General features: G+C 39.3%; 1 protein-coding gene across 15 annotated transcripts; it reads left to right on the plus strand.

Annotated features, from left to right (window-relative positions):
- Positions 1 to 3,212: 3,212 nt before the first annotated feature.
- Positions 3,213 to 12,407, plus strand: LOC311299310 (uncharacterized protein). 15 transcript variants are annotated; one of them, XR_014629095.1, is made up of 8 exons: positions 3,213 to 3,379; positions 4,147 to 4,341; positions 4,948 to 5,139; positions 5,462 to 5,547; positions 8,986 to 9,070; positions 10,813 to 11,003; positions 11,321 to 11,408; positions 12,267 to 12,407. XR_014629095.1 is itself a non-coding variant. In XM_084422822.1 (7 exons), exons 4-7 carry the CDS (start codon positions 5,462 to 5,464, stop codon positions 12,293 to 12,295), a joined length of 288 nt encoding a protein of 95 aa, XP_084278948.1. In that variant the 5' UTR covers positions 3,213 to 3,379; positions 4,147 to 4,341; positions 4,948 to 5,139; the 3' UTR covers positions 12,296 to 12,407. The 15 variants fall into 15 exon arrangements, 6 of the variants coding, with proteins under 6 accessions (XP_084278948.1, XP_084278944.1, XP_084278946.1 ...); XR_014629096.1 differs by having other exon boundaries at positions 3,263 to 3,379; positions 10,813 to 11,007; positions 11,631 to 12,407; XR_014629097.1 differs by having other exon boundaries at positions 3,263 to 3,379; positions 11,631 to 12,407.
- The last annotated feature ends 1,221 nt before the right edge of the window (positions 12,408 to 13,628 follow it).

Consider the following 13,628-nt stretch of genomic DNA (forward strand, 5'->3'; position numbering starts at 1 on the left):
TATGGGTGGTTGCCCTGCACGCTTAATAAACAAACTACAGCTGGTCCAAAACGCAGAAGCTAGAGTTCTTACCAGAACCAGTAAGTATGACCATATTAGTCCAGTTCTGTCAACACTGCATTGGCTCCGTATTAAACATTGTATACATTTTAAAATATTGCTGATTACTTACAAAGCACTAAATCAGGGTTCACCAATCTCGGTCCTGGAGGGCCGGTGTCCTGCAGAGTTTAGCTCCAACCCCAATTAAACACACCTGAACCAGCTAATCAAGGTCTCACTAGGCATACTAGAAACTTTCAAACAGGTGTGTTGGAGCTGGTTGGAGCTAAACTCTGCAGGGACAGCGGCCCTCCAGGACCGAGATTGGTGAACCCTGCACTAAATGGTTCAGCTCCCCAGTACTTTAGCGAGCTCTTAACGCATTATAGTCCTTCACGTCTATTGCAATCTCAAAATTCTGGCCAGTTGATAATACCTAGAATATCAAAATCAACTGTTGGCGGTAGATCCTTTTCATATTTAGCACCAAAACTTTGGAACAGCCTTCCTAAAATTGTCTGGGAAGCAGACACTCTCTGTCAGTTCAAATGTGTTGTAGATTTGTTCAGTTCTAGATTAAAAACACATCTCTTTGACCTAGCATACACATAACACTTTATAGACTTCTATAATTCAATGTTAGGCTGCATAGATTAGGTCAGCTGGAACCAGGAACACTTCCCATAAATCCTGATGTACTTGTTACATCATAAGAAGGATGGTATAATGCGATCTGCGCCTGGTCATGACGACAACACAGTCCTGAAGTGTTAACTAGTCTCTCCCCTGTGAAGGCCTCCTTCCCTTCCCTTTCCTTTACCTCTGTACAGATAAAACGTTGTCGGGATAATTCCGGTTCACGTGGCTATGCGGAAGCTTTAAAAAATTCTGTATTATAAATTTTTCAAGGCTTGTACCTTGGATCCTATTGCAAATGAGCAGCCGGATCGCATTAAGGGTTTTCTGTTAGAACCGCGTCTAAGTTAATAACTAATGATCGTTGCAACGGAAGTGAATCAATCAAAACTAACTAGCTGGACAATAACTTTATTCTAGAGCTGCTGTAAAGCCAAAACAATCTCTGTTACTTTAATTTCCTATTATCACTGTTAAGCTGCTTTGAAACAATCTATATTGTTAAAAGCGCTATATAAATGAAGGTGACTTGACTTGACAATTATACACTATGGTAGTAGTGAAAAGGGTGTTTTTTTTCATGCATTTTTCTTAGGGCCTTTAGCCCAGTTGGACCCTATAAACTGAAAGTTTGTCATCTGACCAATCTGAAGGATTTGTGAGATATGAACTTATTACTTATTAACTTATTACTCTTACTGTTTGGTTTTTTTTTGTGTGTTTTTTTTTTTTTTTAACCAAGGAAGAATAAAACCAAACTGGTTTTATTACAACCAAGTGTAATAAAAAGAGTGCGCTTCTGGGTTGTACATCAGAACGTAGGCTCACTATTGGCCGACGCTGGTCATGTGTGTGATGCTTGTGATGCTGGCCCAGAAGCGCTGCGCTGTTACACTACGTGAACTCACTCAGAGGCCCACACAGAAGAAAATGAATGGTTGAATAAAGTCGTTATTTTTGTTTCTTTTTTTGCGCCCAGAAAGTACTCTCGTCGCTTGATAAACTTATGTAGTCACTTGGACTATTTTTAACACTGTATTTACTAACTTTCTGGTCCGGCAAGTTTCAATTACAAAGAAGCCTATGGAGGAGTGAGACAGCTCTCAGATTTAATAAAAAATATCTTCATTTGTGTTCTGAAGATGAACAAAAATCTTACGGGGTTGGAACAACGTGAGAGTGAGTAATTACTGACAGAATTTTCATTTTTGGGTGAACTAACCCTTTAAACTCTGCAGGGCAGTGGCCCTCCAGGACAGAGTTTGGACACACCTCTCCTAGCCCAACTGGTTGTTTGTTTGTGGAACTCCTTTGAAGGTGTGAGTTGAGAGTCCTATTTAAACTTTCTGTTCTTTTCATTACAGCAGAATAAAGGGGCTCCCATTGTGACATGGGCAACCAGCCATCATGTCTGCCTGCTGTTCACTACAGCCTTATTGTTTGGTGTGCACCAAGGTTCGGATGGCAGCGTTCACACTGATTAAATGACCCGCGCTAACAGAGCAATTGCATAAGATATTGTACCTGCTAAGTGTGAGCACACCCAAAGTCAGAATAAAATCAGATGTAGCAATTTATTATTAGTCAGGTTAATACTTATGATGCCAATTACATGATCAGTCAATTCAGAGATGATCAATACAAAACATAAAATTCTCAAAGACAAATGCAGAGCAAGAAATGCATAACTGACATTAAACAATATAAACAGCAAATTCTAAATTATCAACAATTTAAGATAATACTAAGATGATAATAGCCGTAATACTATAATCCACTAGAGCCAGGAGGAGACATCCTTTTAGGTTGAATATTTTTGCATCATTGTGAATGAATGAATGTCTTTTTTGTTTTAAAGTCAGGTGTTTCTATGTATTTTTGTAAGCAGTTTCATCAAACTTTAACTTACATTATCGGAGTTTCAAGATAATTTTGCAGTAAAAACGTATGAGCTATTGGAGTTCATTACTCTTTGACTGCTATATTTAGAATATTAAAGTTGCATTACATTAGGAAAAGGAGAAGGGAAAGCCCTGATTAAGATAATGTATGGAGATTTTGGCAGGAAAAGCGGGATGAAGATTTGAAAGGTAGGAGATATTATAAAATTCAAAAATCTGTTTAAATAAAGATCAGAAGAGAGGAAATAATAATAACAAGACTCAGATTAGACCACACAGGATTAAATAGTTTGTTGGCTGTTCTAGGGGAAAGAAATAGAAATAAGTGTGCTAACTGTGGACATATAGAAAATGTAGATCATGTCATCATGTATACTGTTCCATATATGAATCTGACAGAAGAAACTTACATGACAAAGTAAGAGAAACAGAACGGGCGTGGGATCTAAAAGGGGTATTGGGAACAGAAGGGGAGGAAGAAGGGGTAAGAGAGATCAGGAGGGCACTTTTCACCTTTTTAAAATGCACTAGATTGAATAACAGAATATGAGCTAAGTGACATGGTGATACACACTCTTGTACAGTAGGTGGCGGTATGTACCTTTAAAAGTTGTTTGCGATCCGCCAGAAAACGAAGGGAAGAAGAAGACGTTTCTTGCTCCATACCATACTCCGTTCCAGTCGGTGGCGGTAATGCACCGAAAGCTGGTTTGCCAGCCAACCGCTATGAAACATTGGAATGAGTAGACTGCACGTTCTCTTTCGTCTCGGAGTGGCGACGTGTTCGGGAGCAGAGACTTGTAAGTGAGAAATAACGCTTGGTTTTTACGGAAAATGTTGGCCTAAATGACTATTCACTGCATAATGTACTTCTCTCACAATATTTAGCTCACATTAATCGAACACGGCTCACTGTTCGATGGGTTAAATGTTGAGATATGTTAAAAAGTCTAATCTTTTCACGTGGTCTTAAATTTTGGTACACGAACCGCGATACGACCTAATGTGTTAACTAAACTTTAAGGCTATTCGCTTTTATATGAAATAGCCTAATGCTAAATATGATATGATATGATTCAGCATGATTTATGTGCACTCCTGACACAAAAATAATACTTTACCCTCGCATGTGCCAATTCGCGGGATTCACTTAAAAAATTGTTTAAAAGTTACTTTTAGTTATAAAATAAAAGTGCCTTTTAGTATAAATATACATGCAGGGCTCTATACACTTATTGTTTAGCACTTGTAACTTACATGCATTTACACTGACCAAACAAATTGCATAGGCTAAATGTTATGAGATTAATGTTATACATAAATTGGAATATAGAAATTATACTTTAGAATGATCACTGCAGGAGTCAACAAGCAGTACTTTTGTTTTTAATAAACAACCTCTAGTAGCGAAAAATGTCATGGTGTGCCTTTTAAGCATGTTTCTGTTTTTGTACAAAGTTTCTTAGACTTGAGGTTTGAAATAGAATTGAACTTCTAACCAGGTGTGATGCTGTAGTGACTCATTTATTTCCCTTGGATCAAATAGTTATTTATTCTCCTCATTTAGGATTACATCACTGTTAAAGAAGTATACCAAGTACCTTCCCCATTCTGGCTGTCACTACTCATACGTTTCTATAAGGCCTGATGCCCCATAGTGGGGTAAATGACAAACTCTGATGATGCGCGACACTGATAACGGTAGCTGTTGACCATACACATCAAGAATGCATTCCAGATCATCTAACTCTTCACAGGAGAGGTGGGTATGTTGACAGACTGAAGGCAGTTGTTCATTTTTCAGATATAAATTAAACTAAACTAACTCTAAACTCTTTGAAAAGTTGTCTAAAGGGCGAGACTAGAGTCACATCCGATATTGTTCATTGTCCTGGTGTGCTATAGTACTCGCAGAGTAACTCTCTGCTTATTCATTGGCTGCTGCTTTCCATTGCCCAGCCAGTCACCAGCTCAGAAACATGCTAATGTTGTGGCATTTGTCTGTTTTTGTACAAAGTTTCTTAGACTTGAGATTTGAAATTTAATTAAATTTTAACCAGGTGTGATGCTGCAAGTTTTTAGCAGCAGTCATTTGTAGTTTTGGTTAATTACACCGAAAAATACTGGCTTTGAAAAATTTTCACGTAGAAATTTTGCAAAAAATGGCAAATCATTTTTTTACAGTGTAGGATAAAAATGCTTGGATTATCTTTTTTTTTTTTCTTTTTTTTTTGGTGGTGACCATTTTGTCATGTCACACCTGGTTAGGACACTTAAGTTTCTCTGTGTTTTCCTGAGCCTTGCTTTGTTGTCTGTAGTGACTAATTTCTTCCTTTGGATCAAATAGTTATTTCTTCTCCTCATTTAGGATTATATCACTGTTAAAGAAGTATACCAAGTACCTTCCCCATTCTGGCTGTCACTACTTGCACATTTCTATAAGGCCTGATGCCCCATAGTGGGGCAGATGACAGACTCTGATGCGCGACCCTAATAACGGTAGCTGTTGACCATACACATCAAGAATGCATTCCAGATCATCTAACTTCGTACAGGAGAGGTGGGTATGTTGACAGACTGAAGGCATTTGTTCATTTTTTTTTTTTTCAGATATAAATTAAACTTACTTTTTGAAAAGTTATGTCTAAAGAGCGAGACTAGAGTCACATCCTGATGTTGCTCATTGTCCTGGTGTGCTATAGTACTCGCAGAGTAACTCTCTGCTTATTCATTGGCTGCTGCTTTCAATTGCCCAGCCAATCACCAGCTCAGATACAATTATTTATTTATTTATTTTTATTATTTTTTTTAATCCTTGTTACTGTTGCATTTCTTCACTGGTTGATCAAGTGTCATGTGTTATTGCCTCTCTCAAACTACAGATGTTGGTGAAAGCGATCATTAATTGCATCCCCCGTGCCGCTCAGGAGGCAGGCTATAGATGCGTCTTCCCTTCAGAGTCAACCAGGTATAAACAACTATTACATAGAAATGGAATACCTGTTCACTTTTGAAAAGAATACAGTAATACAGGGAATTCTTAGTGTTCAATTATGTCACCAGTATCAGGTGGTTCGTTGCTGGATGAAAAAATAATGCAGTCATTAAAGCAAACCGTAATAAAATGTGTAGGGATGCTCCGATCAGGATTTTTGCAGCCGATACCGATTACCAATTTCTTGTCATGGTGATCGGCCGATACCGATCCCGATACTGATGCTTAATATACTTAATATAAGACAAAGATAAATGCAAACAAAATGGAGCAGTCTGATGCAGCCCACAATGTGTTTTTTTTAAACATTGTCCAATAGTAAACTTTGGAGGACAAAAATAAACATTTAATCACCTAAAATGGAGAAGTCTGATGTAACTTAAACATTGTCCAATACAAGTCTGATCAGGACAAAATTAATATAAAAAAAAAGTAAACTCCTAAAAGAAGAAATTGGAGTAGTTTGATGTAACTCATTAGTAGGGATGGGCATTTCAAGCAAAAATAATTTTCGTAAATCGCTGGGTATTATTCGATTATTATTTGAAAATCGCACCCCTCCCCCATGCACGCACACATGCATGTATAGGCTACACACATGTGAGAAAAGCGGAGCGGTGTGACGTTTAAATGTAACTTAAAAAACTTAAATATACGTTTCATATTTATGTTTTATAATATAATGTTCTTTTTTTAATTTCATCTATGTTGATTAGGCTATATGGAAAAGGAACCGCATGAGATGGGTCCGATTGGATCATAAGATGCCCAATATATCAGGAAACATTTGGAGTGGGTCAGACATGATTTTGACCACTTAAGTTTTGTTTTGTAGAAATACATTCTTTAAAGTGAATTTCGTTTTGTAAAAATTGTATCTTAATTTCAATCAATGGTTCATCAACCAATTGCCTGGATTTAATAAATAAGCAAATATAGAAGACAATATAATCAGGACACGGAGGCACGACGCGTGAACTGGAATGCGTCTCATAAATGAACCGAAACTCAGCGTATAAGCTACTTGCCTCACAGACCTGAGAACGTATAGAAAGCTTGAAATGTCTATTTAAAAAAAAAAAAAAGTTCAAATCGATAAGAAATGGGCTACTCTCTGCTTTTGTAGGCTAATCCGTATGAAGTGTGCATTTCTCTCTATAGGCGCGTTCACTAGGCTACATGCGAAGATGGCGAGTCAGCATCACCAACTGTATCTTTGCAGCCAGAAAACGCTAGTCTATTAAAGGTGCTCTAAGCGATGTCACGTTTTTTTAGGCCAAAACATTTTTTGTCACATACAGCAAACATCTCCTCACCATCCGCTAGCTGCCTGTCCCCTGAACACACTGTAAAAAACCCCCAAAAAAACGCGGTCTCTGTATACAGCCCAGGCTCCATAAACGGCAAGAAAAACAAACTGGGCTAACCCGCACCACGAAACATGAACTGTTCCAGCCAATAACCGACAAGACGGATTTGGGGTGGGATTTGGGGGGTTAGTGCGTGGATAAGGAGGAGGGAGGGTCTAGCTAGCCTCTGTTTTGTTTGACAATACTTTAAACGTCAACAAGAAGTGACGTCACCCAACATCACTTAGAGCAGTGGTTCTCAATCCTGGTCCTGGGGACCCACAGCTCTGCACATGTCCAGTATGTCTCCCTCATTTAACACACCTGATTCAGATCATCATCTCGTTAGGAAAGAGCTCTGAACTGAACTGGGTGTGTCAGATAGAAGACATATAAAAGACATATAAAGGAGACATATAAAATGTGCAGAGTTGTGGGTCCCCAGGACCAGGATTGAGAACCACTGACTTGGAGCACCTTTAATAAACAATTAAAATGTATCATGCTGCATAAACATTACTTTTTTTTTTTTTGGCAAGTTTTATGCATGCGCTTATACTTTATGCATTCCGCATGCGGAATATCAATATATTACGATAACGCCCATTATGAGTTTAGTATTCTCTCACATATATATTTAAGTGATTAAATTAATATAAATATGCGATTTAGACTAATGGCTTAAATGAACTACTAGTCAACTAGAAAAAAACTTTAGTCGTGCACGGGCAGCCCAACTTATTTCACATATTTTCTAACCAGCATGTCTCAAAGGGCATTCTGAGCGAGCAGCGCTGTGTAGGCTGAGCGAGCACAGCATACTCTTCATAACGCCGGTTTCACACTGCACGCGTTAGCAGAGCATAAGCAGCACAGGAGCAGTGCGTATGGTGAGCGGGAGCAGGACGCGTGCGTTTTGCGTTCACACTGCCAGCGTTTGTCACGCGTGGCTGAACCGTGGCGTGTGTACAGACACTAACAGAGTAGCCTACTCTATAATGGGTAAGTTGGCATTGCTTTATTTCGTTTTCAAATACATTTAAGAAAAAAGACTTGTCAAGAAGCTTATTTTATTAATAATTTCATTTATATAACTTTTGGTTCATCTTTGTTTTTATTGTTCTGGCAACAAGTTTGTTTTTGGACATTTGTTTTCTTTTTAAATTTCTGTTGGTCATTTGATTGACTGTTTAAAACACAATAGATATCATCAATGTGCTTTTTGGGTAAAATTGCGGTGTATTTTGGCCATGATCAATGCATTGTCACTTTAATTCAGCATAAGCGGCGCAGCAAAAATAGACTGGGCGCCGAAACTATCGCGGAGGACAATGCTCCTCCACGTGAGATTTCTTTGAAACATACACGGCAAATTGCTAATTTGTTTCGTTGTTTCTCGACACATCATAGTAATTCCACACTGGCAATGACATGATTGCGTCGCCGAATCATGTAAGTCCCCATGCATCATGTATCTCCTCACTTTTTGACGTCATCAAATTATGATCGGTTTGTGAGATCGGCCAAGTTTAGTGAGTACCGATTGAGTCATAAAATGTTTTTATTGGCCGAGACCGATCTCCGGCCGATCGATCGGAGCATCCCTAAAAATGTGTGATCATAGGTGGAGAGAGAGAATGTAAAATATGTAGGCATTATTGTGGTTCTGCACATCTATTCCAGTAGGGCTGCACGATTAATCGCACTTTCCATGTATTCGCACTTCAACCGATTTGGCTTATCGCGATTATGACATCACAAAGGTTGCGATAAATTATTTATTTATTTTTTATGCGCCGCTTGTCATTGATGCATATTTGGCGGGGCATATTTGGCGTGTCTGCGTGAGAGCACCCTCTGGCGTTCAGATGGAGCAGCATTTACTACCGATCAGCCATGCTGCACTGACAAGCTGCACATAAAATAATCGCAGCCTTTGCCAAATTGCGTGCGGTTTCATTGCGATTAATTGTGCAGCCCTATATTCCAGTGTTATCCCACTCTAAATTATACAGACCCCTGAAGCACGTTTGAAACACGTTTAAGAGAATTTGTTTTTCAGTTGCTGTGTACTGGTGCTAGAGAAGCCGTTTTCAGGACCATCTACTGTGCAGTGTCTGGCCTATGAGCTCATCGGTGCTGCCAAGGTGAGGGGTTTTTTTTTACAGAAAAAATCCTGATCAAGACGTCCACGTGTTGCCCAGACCAGGGGTTCCCAAACTTTTCCAAATTCAGGACCCACTTAGACAAGGATAATCTATCTCAAGACCCACCAAAATACACTGCTCAAAAAAATTAAGGGAACACTTAAACAACACAATGTAACTCCAAGTCAATCACACTTCTGTGAAATCAAACTGTCCACTTAGGAAGCAACACTGATTGACAATCAATTTCACATGCTGTTGTGCGAATGGAATAGACGACCGGTGGAAATTATAGGCAATTAGCAAGACACCCCCAATAAAGGAGTGGTTCTGCAGGTGGTGACCACAGACCACTTCTCAGTTCCTATGCTTTCTGGCTGATGTTTTGGTCACTTTTGAATGCTGGCGGTGCTTTCACTCTAGTGGTAGCATGAGATGGAGTCTACAACCCACACAAGTGGCTCAGGTAGTGCAGCTCATCCAGAATGGCACATCAATGCGAGCTGTGGCAAGAAGGTTTGCTGTGTCTGTCAGGATAGTGTCCAGAGCATGGAGGCGCTACCAGGAGACAGGCCAGTACATCAGGAGACGTGGAGGAAGCCGTAGGAGGGCAACAACCCAGCAGCAGGACCGCTACCTCCGCCTTTGTGCAAGGAGGAGCAGGAGGAACACTGCCAGAGCCCTGCAAAATGACCTCCAGTAGGCCACAAATGTGCATGTGTCTGCTCAAACGGTCAGAAACAGACTCCATGAGGGTGGTATGAGGGATTGGCAAATTCGCCACTGGCGCCCTGTGCTCTTCACAGATGAAAGCAGGTTCACACTGAGCACATGTGACAGACGTGACAGAGTCTGGAGACGCCATGGACAACGTTCTGCTGCCTGCTTTCATCTGTGAAGAGCACAGGGCGCCAGTGGCGAATTTGCCAATCTTGGTGTTCTCTGGCAAATGCCAAACGTCCTGCACGGTGTTGGGCTGTAAGCACAACCCCCACCTGTGGACGTCGGGCCCTCATACCACCCTCATGGAGTCTGTTTCTGACCGTTTGAGCAGACACATGCACATTTGTGGCCTACTGGAGGTCATTTTGCAGGGCTCTGGCAGTGTTCCTCCTGCTCCTCCTTGCACAAAGGCGGAGGTAGCGGTCCTGCTGCTGGGTTGTTGCCCTCCTACGGCTTCCTCCACGTCTCCTGATGTACTGGCCTGTCTCCTGGTAGCGCCTCCATGCTCTGGACACTATCCTGACAGACACAGCAAACCTTCTTGCCACAGCTCGCATTGATGTGCCATTCTGGATGAGCTGCACTACCTGAGCCACTTGTGTGGGTTGTAGACTCCATCTCATGCTACCACTAGAGTGAAAGCACCGCCAGCATTCAAAAGTGACCAAAACATCAGCCAGAAAGCATAGGAACTGAGAAGTGGTCTGTGGTCACCACCTGCAGAACCACTCCTTTATTGGGGGTGTCTTGCTAATTGCCTATAATTTCCACCGGTCGTCTATTCCATTCGCACAACAGCATGTGAAATTGATTGTCAATCAGTGTTGCTTCCTAAGTGGACAGTTTGTGAACAGTCGAGGTCGAGGCCAGCATTTTTAATTACATTTATATCTGCATTTGTCTGCGTCTCACCTGGTTAGGACACTTAAGTTTCTCTATATTTTCCTGTGCCTTGCTTTGTTGTCTGTAGCGACTCTCATTTCTTCCCTTCAAATAGTTATTTCTTCTCCTTATTTAAGATTACATCACTGTTAAAGAAGTATACCAAGTACCTTCCCCATTCTGGCTGTCACTACTTGCACATTTCTATAAGGCCTGATGCCCCATAGTGGGGCAGATGACAGACTCTGATGCGCGACCCTAATAACGGTAGCTGTTGACCATACACATCAAGAATGCATTCCAGATCATCTAACTTCTTACAGGAGAGGTGGGTATGTTGACAGACTGAAGGCATTTGTTCATTTTTTTTTTTTCAGATATAAATTAAACTTACTTTTTGAAAAGTTATGTCTAAAGAGCGAGACTAGAGTCACATCCTGATGTTGCTCATTGTCCTGGTGTGCTATAGTACTCGCAGAGTAACTCTCTGCTTATTCATTGGCTGCTGCTTTCAATTGCCCAGCCAATCACCAGCTCAGATACAATTATTTATTTATTTTTATTATTTTTTTTAATCCTTGTTACTGTTGCATTTCTTCACTGGTTGATCAAGTGTCATGTGTTATTGCCTCTCTCAAACTACAGATGTTGGTGAAAGCGATCATTAATTGCATCCCCCGTGCCGCTCAGGAGGCAGGCTGTAGATGCGTCTTCCCTTCACAGAGTCAACCAGGTATAAACAACTATTACATAGAAATGGAATACCTGTTCACTTTTGAAAAGAATACAGCAGTTCAGGGAATTCTTAGTGTTTAATTATGTCACCAGTATCAGGTGGTACGATGCTGAATAAGATTAATGCAGTCATTAAAGCAAAACTGTAATATGTTATCATGGGTGGAGAGAGAATGTAAAATTTCAGTACTTATATTTGTTTTAATTTCTTCATTTACAGATGTTAAAGAGAACATAAAAAATGTCCATGACTTGAAATGCGCTAACTCCAGTCCGGATATGAACTCTAATCTGTGTTGCGAATGTTGTTAAAGTCCCCCTGTAGTTAATAATTTGTTCCCTTAAAACTCATCTTTGATCACCAAAATGACATATTAAAATGTTTTTTTCCTTAAAAAATGTCTTCATGCCTTAAAACAGCTTGAATTTAAATCTACACCTTTAGTATATGTGGTTCTTTGAATATGCAAATTTTAGCCCCGCCTCCACTCACACCAGTTCAGAGATCCACTTGTTGAGGATCACACATTGAGTGGATCACACGCCCTCAAGCTACAGACTACAGTTGCAATTGTGTGTTAAGAAAATGAATTGCTTGTCTTCAGCTGATTCTAATTAGTATGTTCGTGATCATACTACTTCCTGATACAAAGCGAGACTAGAGTCACATCCTGAAATTGTTCATTGTCCTGGTGTGCTATAGTACTCGCAGAGTAACTTTCTGCTTATTCATTGGCTGCTGCTTTCCATTGCCCAGCCAATCACCAGCTCAGAAACATGCGCAAACATCAGCTTGTTTTTGTAATTGAGCTTGTGGTACCTCATGATGTGTAACACCTGTTTTATATTGTCTTAGGGATCATCACATGCCATCAAGAAAGATGACCTGAAAAAAAAAAACTTTCTGATGCCCACCTGTTTTTCAAATGTTTTCACAAAAACAAAATTTGAATAAACTTATGATTGTCAGTGTGTCATTATAGAATTTTAGATATAAGTCGTCACCTTTATTTATATAGTGCTTTTTACAATACACATTGTTTCAAAGCAGCTTTACAGTGATATGTTTGTTTCTGTTGTACAGCAGATCTAGAGGAAAATAGTGTCATAGTTCAGTGATGGTTCATTTGTTATAAAAAAAAAATTAATTTAGTTAATTTCTGTACAGTTGCTCTGGAGCTCAGCTCAGTTCTCATATAATGGTGTCAATGCAGGCAGATTAATAATATGGTTAAATATTAAATGTCCTCAACTAAGCAAGCCAAAGGCAACAGTGGCAAGGAACCAAAACTCCATCAGGTGGTGGAATGGGGAAGAAAAAATAAAAACCTTGGGAGAAACTAGGCTCAGTTGGGGGGGCAGTTCTCCTTTAGCCAACGAACAGTGTATGATTATGATTGAGGCAGCATTACAGATCAGAAGTCAGATTGGATCAGAACATTCAGAAATAAGTAATAGTATAATTGAAAAGGAATAACAGCTATAATTTTAAAACCATAGTGTTTGACCGATGTTTATATGTATATATTTTTGCTTTCATTTAACATTGACACATTTTCCAGGTAAAACAAAAAAAAACATGATTAAAAAGAAATCTTGGATTACATTAAGTGGATGTAATGTGATATTAAAACCAAATATATAACCTTAAGTTTAAGCATGTTTTCTTAATGCACACCATAACATCTTTCAGATTTTATTTTATGTGAACAGAATTTTTTTTTGTATTTGTTTACTTTGATACATCGGACAGGCCAATCATAAGGTAATTAGGTTTTTTCTTTATTATTCAAGGCCACAATAATAAGGTTTTAGTCACATTTAACATTATCTGCCTAAAATTATTTTTAAAACATCTGTCTGAAAATAAAAAGCAGATTAAATATACAAATTTATATCATGTAGTCTAGTTTTCTGGTGAGTAAATACAATGACCAAAAAAAAAATCCCAGAAGTCCACATAATTCACAGGTGTATGTGATATACACTGCTCAAAAAAATTAAAGGAACACTTTGAAAACACATCAGATCTCAATGGGGAAAAATATCATGCTGGATATCTATACTAATATGGACTGGGTAATGTGTTATGAACGAAAGGATGCCACATCGTTTGATGGAAATGAAAATGATCAACCTACAGAGGACTGAATTCAAAAACACCCCGGAATTCTAAGTGAAAAAATGATGCAGCAGGCTTGTCAATTTTGCTGAAATT

This window comes from Rutilus rutilus (genome assembly GCF_951802725.1).
Source record: "Rutilus rutilus genome assembly, chromosome: 11".
Classification (NCBI taxonomy): Eukaryota; Metazoa; Chordata; class Actinopteri; order Cypriniformes; family Leuciscidae; genus Rutilus; species Rutilus rutilus.